Genomic DNA, 16,816 nt, shown 5'->3' with positions numbered 1-16,816 from the left:
CAAACCACCTGCAGTGGAGAGAAGTTAAACTTCCGGTCATTGCTTTAGAAACAAAAAATAAAAGCACAGAGAAACGGAGGCGACAATAATACAGTTTAAAGATAAGATCATCTTTATTGATGAAGCAGAAAAGTAAATACACGAAAAGCATATAACCGTAAACAAACTGAGCATTTATAATAAACAATATTAATAATAAACACTAACAAAACGTGTCAAATACTTTTTAGACATTCCACAATCAATCTGTAGGTTCAGCGTTGATTTTTCAATTAAAGGTAATCACTATCCAATTATTTTTCATCCTTTACTCATGTGGTCGATATCTGTATTAAATATTTGTATTATCATTATCTAAACTGTGTGTTAAAATATGGCTTGAAAATGTATAATTAAAAATATTAACAAATAAAATCATAAATGTAAAGTGTATACCTTTATTCCGTCTAAAATGATAACCATGTCCAATACAATAACCCATGTTGCTAAAGAAATATATATATATAGTTTGGAGCTTTTATTTTGCAGGGTTTCAATCGCCTACTTTCCGGGATTGACGTGAACTTGATTCTATCGCTGGACGCGTGCCTCTTCTCGCCGGAAGTGTTGGTCCAGCAGGAGACAGACGTCCTGACATTGTAATGTAGATTCATCATTTTATATTCTTTACACAGAGCGATGACAAAGAGAGACAGGCTGCATGTGTCACAGGTAATTAAACAAAAGGGCTAAATTATAGGCTATTTAACGGAAACGTGGCAGGAACTTTGTTCAAACCCATTATTAGAAAACCAAATAAATTACCAGGACTTTTCTTGAGAATGCTGAATTTATTTATATATTAATTAAAATATTCTCCATTTTGCTCAAAGTAAATACGAAGGCCTTCGTAAAATCCATTGGGACAGTGAATCATTTCTGTACGTTGTTCAGCCCGTGATGGGGCAACACAAAAAACAATGCATAATCCTGTCATTATCTTTGTGCAATTTATAAGCCAACTCATCGCTGGAAAGTCATAAAATCTTGCTACTGTTAGCCATTAGCAGGAGTTACTACCCAACACTAAAACAGGGCGACCCAGAGTTGAGTGACAGTTTTAAAAGGCCGTTATACGGCCTGATAAAGTGGCCTGACATGTGAAATGGGTTGTGCATTAAATAAACATTAGACAAAGTGGTCGCCATGAGAGTCGTACACAGTTATAGAGTGGCACTTTTCATAGCATGTCCTCTCTTGGGTTTGAGATCAGCTTCCCCAGAGAGACGTTTCTTATGAACTTTTCATGCGTTTCAATTTACATTTACTACTCAAAAAGACAACAACATAAACAAATAAATTCACTGCTGGATTGATCCTCTTAAGGGGCAGAAATGAGCTTTGAACCCGGATTGACCCAGAAAGTCTTCCAATCTGTGCATTCTGTATTTGTTAGTAATTATTTAATGGTAGATTGATTAAGCACATATTTATATACCTGTAATTTCCATGTATGTAGTGATATTTGTGTTGCATACAGTGTCAACTCAAATTTGTATCACATTATGACAAACACCGCACCATAAGGGCCCCTTGAGGGCCATGGGGCCATCGTCTTTATCTTATCTTTGAAACAGCATTTAGACCTTTATGTTGGAGAATTGAACTTACAACAAATATAATGGAAACAGTTGAATTAATTAAATATGAAAAAAGGAGACTTTCCTTTATGTGTCTGGTCAGAATACAGAGAGTGTGAATTCTCTTTACTGTATAATTCTGTGACATGAAAGTTTATGCAAAACTAAATGTAAAAAAAACATTAGAGAGTGAAAAAGAAGAGTCGTCAGCCACATGCTGTTTAGGTCAAACTATATGGTTTGACATCATAACCCATTTGTCATTTGGGCAACAGTGATGAGAGCACGTCTATAACTGCAAACTCCAACACATTAAACCTGCATAATACACGTACATTGTTATGCAGACCAGGTGCATTTTTATTCACAGATCAACTTTGGCCTTTTCACTCCTATTGATCTCGTACCTCTCGTTGCAATTGTGACACTATTAAACGTGCATCAGTGACTTCTCCTTCTCTGTCAGACGGTTCCTCCCGCAGTGTGTGAAGGAGGGAGGGAGGGAGGACGAGGACTCCCCCTCCCCCTCCCGACGCGTCAACCATAATTAACTCTGCCACTGTTGCTCCACTTTGCTGGTTTTGCAACGCAGTCAGAGAGGCGAAAAACCACAGCAACGCTTTGTCTCCTGCTCAGAACAAGGCGCACACAGTTGCTGTGAATAGGACCGTCAACAAGTGTCAGTTTGTTCAGTGGTGTACTTTGTTTTCAACACACGATAAGCCTGCAATCAATCACACACACACGCACACACAAAAAGCTCTTGCACCATGTTCATTCTCCTCATTGGACTGTCAAAGGGCATTCTGGGAAATGTAGGAATCTCTGATTAAAATAGAAAATTGATGGGTGAGTCACCCGTAAAACGATATACTTTTTAACTGCACACAACTTTGTATAAAACATCTTGTTTGCGGGAGAAAAATCTGTTGTCTGAACTTGTGCTCTCGATATATTTAATATCTTGTTAGTATACGATGATAACTTGTTTCCACAAGTGTGACGAGATGATCACTTGTGTTGAAGTTATACCTACACAAGATAAATGATCCGACATCTTGTTTGTGCAACACAACCACTTGAGCGAACTTGTGTGAACAAGATATTGTATATCTTGTTTATGCAAGATCTTTATTTGTTCAAATGTGTGCACACCAGATATTACCTGACATCTCATTTGTGCAAGATAATCACCGTTTTGAGTTCACAAGATCCACATCTTTTTTGCGAACAAGATACAAATCCGTCTCTTGGGACTTCCGGGACTCATGTAGAAAGTTAATAACGTCCCAAATAACGCCTCAAATCCACTGAGGGATACTTGACAGTGTAAGAGGAGCCGAGAGAGGATTGACTGACAGCTTCACATTGGTTGTGAAATAAAAGGAGCGCCGGCCGTCTCTCTATTTCACTGTCGGGAGTTCACATTCAGGCGTTCATGTCCTCAGCTAACAGTCCAGGTGCTGCTTTAACTTCCACGGAGCTTTTGTGAAAACCTGCAACACATTAAAGCCGGCCTGTTTGTCCACATTGTTGGACATAATGTCAGCGCTGCGTTAAGGGTGGTGGTGGTGGTGGGGGGGGGGCACTTAAGTGATTTTCAGTATTTCAGCTCTTGGCTTATGTTATATCAATCCATATTCCACCAAGAAACACAACATCATTCTGCGTGCACGTCTAGACTTTGGTTTGAAATGTAGGGTAGATATACGCTGACTTGACATTTCATTTTGTTCAAACAACCGGTGGTTCCATCATCAGTTAGCGCTCAGCCGTGCGTCGGAAAGGGCAAAATGTGCGACTTCAAGGGACTTTGAATGTGGCATGTGTATCGGCACACATGTGATGACTCATCGAGAATGAAGGGGGAAAGAAAATCAAAGTATTTGACTGGTGATCCTGCGGATAAGAACAACTTGTGGATGAGAAAATCCAAGAGACCCTGTGTACCTTAATAAAATAAAATCTTTTTCTTTTTCACACGGCTGGAGAAAGTGTCTCCAGTGAGCACAGGAGCATCAAAACGCAGCACTTCAGAGGAGATAACATTTGCCTGGTAGAACAGATTGAGATACCTTTTGCGTCATGCTGAGAGGAGGACCAGCATTTTTACTTTAAAGCATCAGGAGCAGACGGAGCCGTCTTGGTTTCGTGTCTGCAGGCTGGTCCGGGCAGTGCGATGATGTAAGAAATGTCTTTTAACACCAAAATGGATCGAACGCAGAGTGATAAAATGACCCGGATCTTCAGCATCACAGGAGCGTTTCCTTTAAGTGCTCGGTCTCAGGCTCATTCACATGAACGGAAGCACAAAGAAAACCTCTGAATTTGGGACCTAATGATTTAATTAAGGGCTATTCAAGTGTTCATAGTGGAAAGTTGAATTATCTTAAAACATATCCGGTGAGTTGCACCGGTAATTTCCAATGTAAGTCTATGGGAAAAAAAGTCTTTCTGTGTTGTTTGAAATGGCATCACGTGACGGACCCGGAGGTTATAATTCCACGGTTTGGAAAAGTGTCATCAAATCCCATGGTTGCTTGATTTAACCCGACTTTCAATTTTTGCAATGCAGTGTCATCTGGCAATGCGTTTGCCAATCACATACATACAAGCAGACATTCCTGGTGGATTACTTTGTAATTTGAACCGTATAAATCTACTGGTAACCTGGTTGGTTAACGGAGGGTTAAGTCATCACCACCGTCATGAATTTCCAAAGTTTTAAAATCAGTGTTAGTTTACTCCACCAAGGTGGTTTCGGATTGGTTTGCGTGTCTGTTTGTCAGCAGGATTACGGAAAAACTACTGACCCGATCTTCATGAAACTTAAGAAGAGTGTAGCATGAAACAAGGAACAACCGATTACATTTTGGGGCACGTTTGAGTGGCCTTCTAGTACGATAGTACTCTGCAATATAGAGTACGGTCTAGACCTGCTCAATAAAAAAAAGGTGTCTTGAGATAACTTCTTGAGCTTATTTGTTGCCTGTGACTAGAGATAAGCCTGCATGTATACACCCTGTAATCACACGCACATGTACGTCACATTAAAACAAGAGACTGAGTCACATTACAGCCAGTGTTTAATTGAATATTCAATGAGTATGTATTCTCACAAGGCATTAAATGTACAGCAAACTACCACTATCGTCATACATGATGATGGGCTCACTCCATGCCAGAACAGAAATAATACACTACATGACTACATGTCCACTGCTTGAACACATATCCTGATGCCATGCACTAATATTGACCAATAGCTGTAAAACCACTGAAAGAAAACAAACTAAATGCACTCACTCGGTATGATCATTTTACATGAAACCATCACATGAAACGGGAATAGTACACGCACGCTTTTAGATAAGAAGATGACGAGGGTGGCGACAATGTTATAAACAATGCAATAACAATAAGAACGACGACGACAAGAACAATAACAGTATTAAAGCTTTTCAAGACCATATCAACATTCAGTGTATTGGAAAATACAATCCCAATAGACTCTTTGTATAAAAAAGAAGCTTTTCAAGTCAGCATGGAACAAATAACAGTTCATTTCTCTGGGTTTGGTGGGGGGGGGGGGGGGGGGGTGGATGACAGGAGCGGGTGTGCTTCCATAGATTTCTGAGGAGGGGAAGTGTTGTGTGTGTTTGTGTGTGTGTGTGTGTGTGTGTTGAGTAGGGTGAGGGTTCCTGGTGGGCTGCTGCTGGTCTATGTGGCGTAGCGTTTGGTCCACTGTTTGGCTATCCTGTCGTGCTCAGCTCTGTTGGTCAGGTACTGTGTGGCGATGCTTCCAACCAGAGGGTCGGCTGTAACACAAGGAGGAAGGAACTCAGTGAGACTCAGTACAACAAACAACGTATTTATTGATTATTCACCTGAGATTTAGCTTCATTTGCTGCGCTCGTCTTAACTAGCACTTCATTGTTAATTAATGTATCGACTTTTGTTTCAAGTGGTTCTTTGCCTTGTCTATTAAATCAGCAAATATGTTATTGTGGAGTAGAGCGCAACAAGCTGTAAACAGAAAATTGACATATTATCACCTCATAAAGATGTTGTTGGTGATTATGTTAGCAAACAATTGCTTATTTACACACCCGGCATATACAGAGCAACATTGACATTTCTTTGGATTTGTGTTTGTGGCCACCTGATGAATATAAGTCCACTTTCCAATCTCTTTGACCTCTGTCTTTGGTCTCCACCAACCCCAGAAGGACACATGTGACTTTTTAGCTGCTAAATGGATGCTACAGTACAATGCAGGTTGTACTGTAGCATCCGGTCCTGCACCACCAGAATCAGAATCAGCTTTATTGGTAATATGCACATACAAGGAATTTGACTCCCTGTTTTTGTTGCATCCCTCACAATGTACTTACACAGATATAGAAATGACAGCTAGGGACGAGGACAACAAAGCGGCCGGATAAAGGTAAAGAATGGAAAGTACCAAATAACAAATTTAATGTCATTTACTGCTTTCCTGTTTACAATCAGCGTGTTCATTTGCAATTTCGTCACACATTTATACATTTCTTTATTTCATATTTCTTTCTGTAATATTCCATCCCTTTACAGTGTGGTCAGAAAATGTCATGGCAATTTCCCTGTCAGATTTCAATATTTCTTGTAGAGAAGAAGAAATTCTGATGGTGACCCTAGAAGAAAGGTCAGGAGGTTCGTCAAAAACATTAGAATTCATCCACTGGGGGACCAAGAATATCGACAGGTAATTTATTGGAAATCCAGGCAATAGTTTTGGAGATACTCAACATGTCATGGGTGCACTATAATATAAACCTCTCACACCTTCACAAACAGATTGTCCTCAAAAATCCACGTCTGCGTGAGTGACATTTGAATTATTAGGACGTACAGTGTGTTTACACATACAGCCATGCGGTGCTGTTCGATGCAGAAACCTGCAGTCGACCGCCTCGGCTCATCGGCATTCATGGGGATTTTAACAACATCCAGCGAAAAACCACAGAAGAGACATAAGTCAAACAAATGCAGCTCTATCATCCCTGTGGTCTGAAGGGAAGTTTGTATCGTACGCCGTACAGCGTGGTCAACACTTTTATCGACAGCCCGGTAAAATATGCATGCCGCTGTAAATCAGAGGTGATCACGGTGGGCTCCAGCAGCAGCTGTCCTGTCTGTTGATACACCGCACACGTCCGGTCAGTCAACAGCCACCCTTATGAATTCCCTGCCGGTTCTCCTATTGATCGTGCCGCTGCTCAATTCGTCGTGCCGCCGGTCAATTTCTCAGCGAGGGGACAGAGAGAGGAGAAAACAAATTCCTCGAGCCTCACATACACTCTGCTTGGCTTCAGACCGTCTCCTCGCAGGGCTCAGCCTGCTGACGGAGCAGTGTGATGAGCTTGGCTGAGCAAGCAGCACAAACACCCCTCAGCACTAATCCCTGCTCGGGTTTCAATGATGGGGGGGGGTTTTTACAGGCTTATTCCCATATTTCTGGATGAATGGATCCCCCACATATCATGGCGTTGTAGCTCGAAGCGGGAAGCATCCGACTCCTTAAGTGACAACTTGAGCCAAAGACAGAAATCCCGTTGGGACTGCTGGTCGGTGAAAGCTTGTGAATGATTTAAGTGTCGCGAATCATCACGTCAATGACTGCATTATGTTATTCTATCCTTTTCGGACCAATTTATGTTTTTGATGGCAAAAACTAAAAGTTGGCCTTTTTTTAGATTAGGGATCCTGAAGGACGGCATTCTGGGTGAAGCAGCGGCGGCAACCAGGCCAAGCACGCCTCCCCACATCGGGTCTGAACCCTCCTCGAGCTCTCTTTTTCATTCTTCTTCACACAACCACTTCCATTGTTCAGTACCTAATGAGTTCAACACTGTGAATGTCTTTGAGGAGAGACTGTGTATCTCCAGGCATTCGGCGCAACTATAAAATCTTTTGACCTTGGACGACACTTCGTGCAATCATATTTGTTTCGAGCATTTCTCTGCCGTTTAAATCTGGAGACGCAACACCATCCCATTCTTTGTGAGTCAAACCTCAAAAAATACACTAGTTAGAACCTAAAGACAACCAATCGCGCTTGTTTTGATTCCCTGGTGAAATGGACAAAAACTTAGAAACACTTTAAACAAATGGAGGAAAAACAAATCACGCGTCCACTACAAAAATATTCATAGAAAAAGATACTTTGACAACTTGAACACGCAAAAACTTGAATTAATGACTTCCAAACATGGAAGTAGAAGCCCAAGGCATTAAGTAGGCTTCAAACTAAATGCTTGTCAAATCATCCAAAAGCATCTGAAACCCACTTTTCAACCTGCACTGCAGCCAACTTTACGATTCAGACAATACCTCTTTTTTTTTTTTTTGCACTGCTTTTCATGTGCACAACCACGTGCAACACCATGAATGCCTGCGAGGAGAGACCGACTGTGAGCATTTTCTATTTGATTATTTATACAATTCAATGTGTCAAGTTCACAAAGACAAACAAAAGAAAAGAATTGCAGTGGAATGCAGCCAGGAGGAGGCTCTGCCTGTGAACAACTGGTTGGATGACACGCTGTGTTAGTTTTTCAGGTTTGTAGGCTTCCGGGTGGCTTCAGGGTGATCACAGTTTTGCACGGTCCGGAAGATGATGAGGCAAATATTTGAACTGTTGGAACCAGCAATGCAATCATAACACCAGATTACGCCGTGTGAGATGTTCAGGACACACGCCTTTTTTTGGAACAGCCACTTGGTGGTGAACAGAAGGCACACAGGAGCATATTCTGATATCAATCCAGAGAGCAAAGCCTTCAGGGTTAGGCATGTGTTATTACAGGTTTGACAAACCAAACACCCCTGAAGCTACTGAGGGGAAAAAGCGGATACCTTCATTTTAAAAAGACTAGCCGAATAATATCAGCACACATCAGCCTGATATACGATCCAGCCCCGACAGCAGCTGCAGAAATCCCTCTGGCTTTGTTAAAAAATTTGAGGTTACTTTTTTGGACGCTCCACAGAGGTTGCGAAAGGAAAAGACAGGTAGGAAAAGGGATGACATTGGACAGAGGCCCTGGGCTAGATATGAGCCCTAGATACACTTTGACATGGCATGTGGCTCAGCCCCCATATGCCAACTGGATTGCCCCAGGTAGAGATCGGCTTGTGGGACCTAAAAAAGGGTTAAATGTGGCATGACGGCAGCCCTGGGAGGGTTGATTAACTGTCATTCCATCCTCTTCCCCCGCTTTAATGAGCTCCATGCCAATGATCTCCGCCTGCACGGGAAAGAAAATCTTCAGACGGAAGGCGGTGGAGAGGGAAGGAGAGATATTTTTAGGCTATTTCAGATCCAGGGCCCACTTTCAGCACTTGAGGCTGGGTTTTAAAAACTTAAGCAAGTGGTGAGAAATGCAGCGATTGGACTGATTTGATGAGGCAAGAGGCAGAAAGAGCGATAGAAAGTGCGTGGGTAACAGGGAGGAGGGGTGACAGGCTTTTTAAATTTTTTTTTTTTTTTGCCGGGTACGACAGGGCGTCGATCAAGCCTCTTTTGTATCATACTTTAAAAAGGGAATCGGCTCATTTCATCTCGCCAACATCTGAAAAACGTGGTGGAGGAGGAGGAGGAGAGGAAAAGCTATTCTCATTTTCGCCCACGGAGGGAGAATCTACACGGCTACGTTATCAAAGAGCAATCCCCGCAGAGAGGACACAAGCTATCATCAGAGGTCTTCACAATCAGCACTATCAACCCCCCCCCACACACACACACACACACCTCCTCCCCCTCCCCCGCTTGCTCTTTCTTGTCTGTTGCCATCTCATTCCCTACTATTCACATGTGAAATAACCTGTCATTCTTCTGTCACTCCCCCCCCCACCCCACCTTTCTTGCTCAGGCACATTTCTCCTCGTTCTTTCACTCTGAACCTCATTGCTGTGATATTGGACAGATTTTTTTTTTTTTACAAGAGCTGCTTTTACCACCTCCGCTTGTTCAACTTAACCCGTCATACCAACAGACACTAACAGGATTGGCAACTGAGGAGCCGTATTACTGGGAAAGGACTGGTTCAACCGGTCCATGAAATAAAAGCTCCGCTGGTAAACTGGACCGCGATGGATCTAATGAGCTTTAAAACTGTTGACGTCTTCTCCTTGAATGGTGTCAGCTGTTTACAGGGTTGTGTTTAGTCAGCCAGTCCTGGTTAAATATTGATTCAACTGCAATGAAGGGAGTATGAATACCAAGGCTTACTGTTTATGAGACAACATTGTCAGAGGATTGTAAGAGGATGAATGCGAATAGTATGAAAAGGCTAAACTATTTAGTTTCATGCCCACTGTGGCCGTACTTTGCTTTAAAAAGGGGCCTCAGTATGCTTCAAACTAAGTGCTAATAGCATCTGAAACCCTATTTCCTTTGTAAGAATCAGGCCAGGTTATGTTAACTTTCAAATGACAGACGAAGCGTCAATCACGACCACTTTGCGCAGTAATTTAAACTTCTTACTCAAGCTGTCTCTTTTTTCTTCATCACACAAATACTTCTGTCACTTTCTTAATGTACACGAGGGTTCAGCACTAGAGTTGCACCGATTGCAATTTTCCATTTCCAATTCAACCTGGCGATTCCAATTTTCTTTTTAAGAACTATACTTGACAGCATAAACAAACAGTTTTCCTTGATGGATTTGTTCATAATCAAACACTGCCTATTAAATAACTTACAATTTCTCAAAATCTGTTTAGTTTTAGGATGTTAAACAGACCATAATTCCCTTTTTAAACCCTAATTTACATTGCTGTGAAAACAACTATATTTATACAAGTTTATCACCAAAAACATCATGTTCATCACATTAAAGGCTCCAGAAGCACGAGGTCCATGCACATAGATTTAGGTATTACACCTTCTTATAATCACTGTAATTAATTTATATTATACATTTGAATAAAGCCATTACAGAACATTTACTTCATGGAGACCCTCATTTGTAATCTCAGAAGCTTTAACAGATAGATGAAGACAGCAATGTTACACAAACCAGCCGTGTTTCCGTCACCTTCCTGTCCGTCCTCTCTGCTGTTGTGCTACAAAGAGTACGACTCAAGCCTCAAAGTGACACACTTCCATGTACATTATCCACACAGAATGGACATGTCACTCAACCTGCCACTGCTAAACTTGGAGGGAGATATGACAAGGAGAAGTGTGTGTGTGTGTGTGTGTGTGTTTTGCAGCTCTCACCCGGGTTGCAGTCAGTGAGCAGGGAGCAGATGGACAGGAGGACCTTGGAGATGGTGAGGGCGGGACTCCAGTTGTCCTTCAGGATGTCCAGACAGATCACCCCCTGACTGTTGATGTTGCAGTGGTAGATCCTCGTACGGAACGTCACCTGGACACGGACAGTCAGAGGGTTAGAGCAAACCACGAATAATTGTGGTTTCAAGTTGCATGCATACGATTTATTTTGCGGCCGATTGAGAGTCCTTTTATAGACTATGTATGAAAAGCTTCTTCTTCAGTTCACTAAATCCCTGAAGCCATCTGAAGGAATCAGGACAGATGTTAAATAAATAAATAAATCTGCAGCCTCTGATTTGAGAAGCGCTGCGCTCAATCGCAGTGCGATTACGCACCACCACCACCACCACCAGTACCTTCATTTAATTACATGTAAACAACAACGACAGGCTCCTACAAAACAACCACACGACTCCACACCTTTTACTTTCAGCTCTGTTTTGGTCTCCACCAAGTCCTGAGGGGAACAACTGTCTCGGTTCATCAGCTAGTTGCTAACTTTGAGTTTATCAAAGCTTTTTTCCTTGAAAACAGCTGCCTGCTGCTGGAGACCAGGTGGAGACTGAATCAGACATCAAAGTCGAGGGCTGTGAGAGCAAAACAATGAGCTGAAACACACTAAATGGCTCCCTGGAGCTGAGGGGGACCTGCAGAGTTTGTGATAATTCTCTGTGGATCCATTGCTCATATAAGAATACCGATTGCGTATCGCAAAATTAGCCCAATATTACGTAACATTGTGACAGTCATGATTGTCTGTCACAGAGTATTTTCCAGATCTTGAAAGATCCGATGAAAACAAACATTTCCATTATTGAAATAATACATACAGATGTGCGGCCTCTGCAGTAGTATGCAGTGTAATCTAATTTGATCAAAACCAGTCGACAACACCATTTTTAAGCAATGATTACCAACTTACTATATGTACGTATGCTTTGTACTTAGAGCAACATTGTTGCAACAATTGTTTGGCCAACTAACTGTATGAATAGTCATTTTCCAGAGCCCAAGTTTGAACACAAAATAAAGATATTTAACAACAATGATATAAAACCAAACAATCTGCACATTTAGGAAGCTGACAATACTTTTTAAAGTTTTCCTTCATAAATGACAAGAACCAGAGATAAGGCAAGCGAGAGCTGTGAAAATAGTCTAAATATAGCGTACATTTAAACAGATATAGATTTCTTTAGGTGGGCCTTTCTTAAGGTGCCTAAAATACGTACGTAGTGTGAGAGACCACCATCTACTGTAGGAAATACACTCACTATGGAAAACTACCTCATACACTTCAAATCAAACCAAATGATCCCTTTGAGTGATTTTCTGTCTATTGACTAATCAATTCATTGTTTCAAAACGCAACCTTGCAAACACACAGGCTGCCTGCACAGAAACAATTTTAACAGTCAAAGCTGTAAAACACAACCTGATTGATTTCCAAAGTCCAAACAAGCCTATAATGGATGTCTGCCAATAATATAATGCATTAATAAACATCTGCCTGATCTCAGCTCCACAGTAAATGCTCAGGTCAATTCATTGGAAAGATCGACTGAGATACGTGTGTGTGTGTCTACAGTGTGAATGTGATACCGACACACAGTCCCCGTGGATCCGCTTTAGTCAACAGCGAAGTGAAGCCAGTCCTGCAGACATCAGCACAAGGAGCACAACATCATTAAGGAGTGACCTTTGACCTCTCCGCTTCCTTGAACGAAGGCTGCCGACCAGAGCAGGCAGTCGAGGCGCGCTCGCCGCTCCATCCCCCTCTCTGCTTGCTCTGCAACCGCAGCCCTTTCCTCCTCCCCCCTTCGCTCCCTCTTTTATCCTCTCATTAACGCTCGGTTCCTCCCTTCACATCTCCTCGTTATGAGAAACAAAACAACCCTCACATGCGAGCGCACCCATCTCTTCCTCACATTCCACGCCGGCCGTTACTGACTCGGGATGGACGGAGCAATAAACGGGCCGCTTTTCATCACATGACAGGATTTTTTTTCCGGAGATGTGGCGAGAAAAAGGCAGACGGGAGACGGACGAGGGGATCGACGGTGACTGGTTGAGGGCGGGTTTGAGGCCCGAGTCGCCCCTCTTCTGTTCATACACCTCCGCTGAGACGGGTTTAGCGGGCGGCACGCTAAAGCTGGCCGCCGAGCAGCCGTGAAAAAGATCCCTTTTCCAGCCTGTGAGGTCTCATTAACAGCCTGTAATCCCATCATGGCTGATGCTAATAGATTATGATGCTGCCTCCGCGTAACAAAAGCAGCGGGTCTAATCCTTCTTCCCCTCTTACGGATTCATCCCTTAGCCTCTAAACACAACCTCTGCATCACAGCAGCGCTCATTCTGATGATCACACTCTAGAGTAAATGAAACACTTCATACCTCAATATAAATACCTAAAGCAAACGCCATGGGAATAGGTTTCCAATATATTTTGTGTTAAGTGAACAATCTGAACTAAGGGAGGCGCGTGGATGCCCGTCTTTAAGCTAATTCTGGGAATTAAGTACCAGAAAAATCAAGGTACTTCATCACATGGATGCATGAATCCTGTAAATTGAATATTGCCATTGTCACTAATTCTGCTGATTTGCAGAATTGCTCACAGTGGTCTAACACACCCAGAGATGATAAAAGGAAAGCTACCTTGCTATAAACGGTATCAAATGATCTCTGACAGCTTACAAATGTGTGTCATCTCACAGTGCATGTCATTATATCGCATTAAAAGTAAATATTGGAGCATTTCTTACGGTTTTGCCGGCCATGTAAAATGCCACATTTGGCGTAGCTACGATAAAGCATGTTGGTCTATCTTTACCTCAGGTCTGTTCATTTACAATGCCTGCACGAGATAATAAAAATAGACATGTCGGGCACGCGGAATGGAAAGCAATTGAACTGATTGGCAGTTTTATGACAAAGCAGTCATCACGAAGGTTCGGGTTTAGAGGAGGGAATGTATTGAAAGGCTGATCATCGGCATGTCCAAGCTTGACTTTATGGCTCTTCACGGCACGTTAAACTACTTGAAAATGAGAATGATATCATGCAGAGGAAGATAAAGCGTGCACCGGAATTTAGTTCAAAGCAGTGAGGAAATTAGAGTTGATAGAGGGGAATAATGTTAGTTAGAGGAGTCTAATCGCTCGGCCCGTCGCCGGGTCCTGCAGCGGAACAAAATACAGCAGACTGAAGCAATGCCTGTGCCACCTTCAACCTCTATCTAAGAGTATCAGTGTCCGCCTTAACTGGCCTTATCATCCTAACATTAGTGAGTGAGCCAGTGTAGTGAGCAGCTGCAGCTGTCGGATTGGCGGCGGTGAGCCGGTGAGCTGCTGGATGGCACAGCTCACAGCCAGACTGGAAAAACATGGCAGCAGGATGCCAAGAGTTTAGACGAGGCTCTGTTTCCACCCTCAGCACGGACTGCCAGGAAGGAGGCAGCTTTATCTGGTCAGGAGGGAACGAGGAGAACAGTGTTGCACCAGACTGCAAACCAAATACCCAAAGCTGTAAACAGTTCCTTTTGTTTTTTGTCAACATGAAATAGTGAATCAAACCATAAGTCAATTGTATTCAGTCTACAGGCTTCTTTTTCTCTGTGCAATTGGAGCTCCCAAGTCTCTGCTCTGCATTGTGGTAATCAGGGCTGGATGTCATTTAAAAAGACGCCTGAACACTAGTACTTGTTTAACATTGAAGCATTTAAATTGTTGTTTTTTCTATTTCACAAAATAAACCCAACTTCCTAACTGTGTCAGTGTTATCATGAACACATTTGAACCTCCCTTTAGTGGTTGAATATGTGAGAGGATGAGGGAGAAAGTGACTCACATCCAGCATCCTCATTAACCTAAATTATCACTGTGGATGCAGCACAATAGGCTGAATGGGAGACACACACGCCAACTAGTTATTGAGAAAGCATCGGGGAGCCATTCACGCAAGTCGACAGCGTCTTTCTTTTTAAAGCAAAACTGTGGAATATGTCGGGGATTTTTAAGGTTTTATACACAGCTCAAGGTTGTTTTTTCTATGACAAAAATAATTCTTAATTTAAGGTCAACTTACTCGCTTTCCACAGCCTCTAATATGTAATATATTGTATGAAAAGGCTTCTCTAAACAAAACAAATGTTATATATATATATATATAGCATATAGAAAGACAAGTTCTTCTCCATACTGAATTGTCTATATTAAAACAGGATAAACATGGCAGATATCCAAAAATATTTTCATGTTTACTCTTTTCTGTTTATTTTTTTTTATATCATGTTTCTCTAAATAGTAGCGAGTATTTGTAGACTCAAAAACCAAAACCCTGGGCAAAAAGAGAAGCACGACTCAAAACCGAGGGAGGTGGCAACCGCTGTCAGCCAGACTCGTGTAAATACTGACACACACTTGCATCAGCAAAACACACACACACACACACACACACACACACACACACACACACACACACACACACACACACACACACACACACACAACCACAAACCCAGAGCCTCACTGGAGGGAAGCCAAAAGGTTGTCAAATTGTATTTTTCGTCATAGTTTCCGTTAATGAAATTCACTCCATTTCTTTTGGAACCAGTGTGTTTCCGACAGGGTCATTTGACAATGAGAAAGATATGCAATAACACCTGCCTGATCCTTCAACATTATACTGCCATTTGTCTTCAGCTGTCACGTTATTTTGTCAACACGCTGTGGGTGAACGAGCCTTAAACAAGTCATTGTTGCTGGACAATGACGACATTGTTCAAAGCTCTGGGTGGAGAAGCACGGTGGGGGGGGGGGGCATAGCTGCAGGGCACCACTCACCTTGGGTGGTTTGAAGGGGTAGTCTGGTGTGAAGGCGATGTCCAGGAAAAACACTCCCCCCTCGTACACGGAGCCTGGAGGGCCCAGGATGGTCGACCTCCACTCGTAGATGTTGTCTCCTTTGGGACCGGCACTAGAATAAAAAAAAAAATAAAAATAAAAAAGGAGAAATTTAATCTCCCAGCAGAGATTTAGAGAGGAAAAATAGCCACTCTAATCGCGTAACTCAATTTTCTCCTCAGCAGCACGGCAGTGAATAAATAAAGTGTGTGATTATCAGCAGTTAAATCAGCCGCACAAAGCTGCCGTTTAAAGTTCTTATCCATTGGAAGATTACGCAACAATACCACGGCGTATATGTAACAAAGGCTGCGAGGCGGGAGAAATGACGAGCTTGATCAATGTCATGTGGAGGACTGATCCGTCTGGGATGTGCCGGCAAGCGTGAAACACACACCAACAACCAACACACACACACACACACACACACACACATACACACACACGCGCAAACAAACAGGAAGGTGTTGAGCAGCAGCAAGCGGCTCTGTTTCCTAACTGTTCATCAGCGCTCCACTGTTGGGCAGCTGGCTGTCGCCGAGCTCCATTGTTGTCTCCATTTTACGCAACAACACACACACACACACACACACACACACACACACACACACACACACACACACACACACACACACACACACAGCTGTGAGAAGGGAGGCAATAATCCAATTCCATTTTCTATTGGAATTAGGCCAGATGCCCCTGTCGGTTTCTTGTATTACTTTTACTTTCATCATTTACACACACAGAGAGACAGAGAGACAGAGAGACAGAGAGACAGAGAGACAGAGAGACAGAGAGAGAGAGAGAGAGAGAGAGAGAGAGAGAGAGAGAGAGAGAGAGAGAGAGTGTGAGTGGAGTTGTTCATGTGAAACAGCAGCCTGTTGTAAAGCACCGGGGCCACCGCAGTCCTATTTCTTGTCAACGTGTGTCTGGACACAGAGAGGAATTATGGGAGCGGGCCGGGGAAA

The 16,816-nt window shown here is 42.6% G+C and overlaps 1 protein-coding gene across 2 annotated transcripts in view; it reads right to left on the bottom strand.

Annotated features, from left to right (window-relative positions):
* Positions 1-4,687: 4,687 nt before the first annotated feature.
* LOC306707917 (ubiquitin-conjugating enzyme E2 E2-like) overlaps positions 4,688-16,816 on the bottom strand; it is a 52,663-nt gene continuing 40,534 nt past the window's right edge. For both annotated transcript variants that reach the window (XM_079175571.1, XM_079175572.1), the window contains exons 4-6: positions 15,786-15,918; positions 10,885-11,032; positions 4,688-5,437 (exon numbers count right to left, since the gene is read on the bottom strand). In XM_079175571.1, the coding sequence (XP_079031697.1) occupies positions 5,340-5,437; positions 10,885-11,032; positions 15,786-15,918 (379 nt within the window). In that variant the 3' untranslated portion in view covers positions 4,688-5,339. The remainder of the gene's footprint in view (positions 5,438-10,884; positions 11,033-15,785; positions 15,919-16,816) is intronic.

The sequence above is a fragment of the Pholis gunnellus genome, assembly GCF_910591455.1.
Source record: "Pholis gunnellus genome assembly, chromosome: 16".
Lineage (NCBI taxonomy): Eukaryota > Metazoa > Chordata > Actinopteri > Perciformes > Pholidae > Pholis > Pholis gunnellus.
Note: the sequence above shows the minus strand (reverse complement) of the source record. Positions and strands in the feature narration are given on the sequence as shown.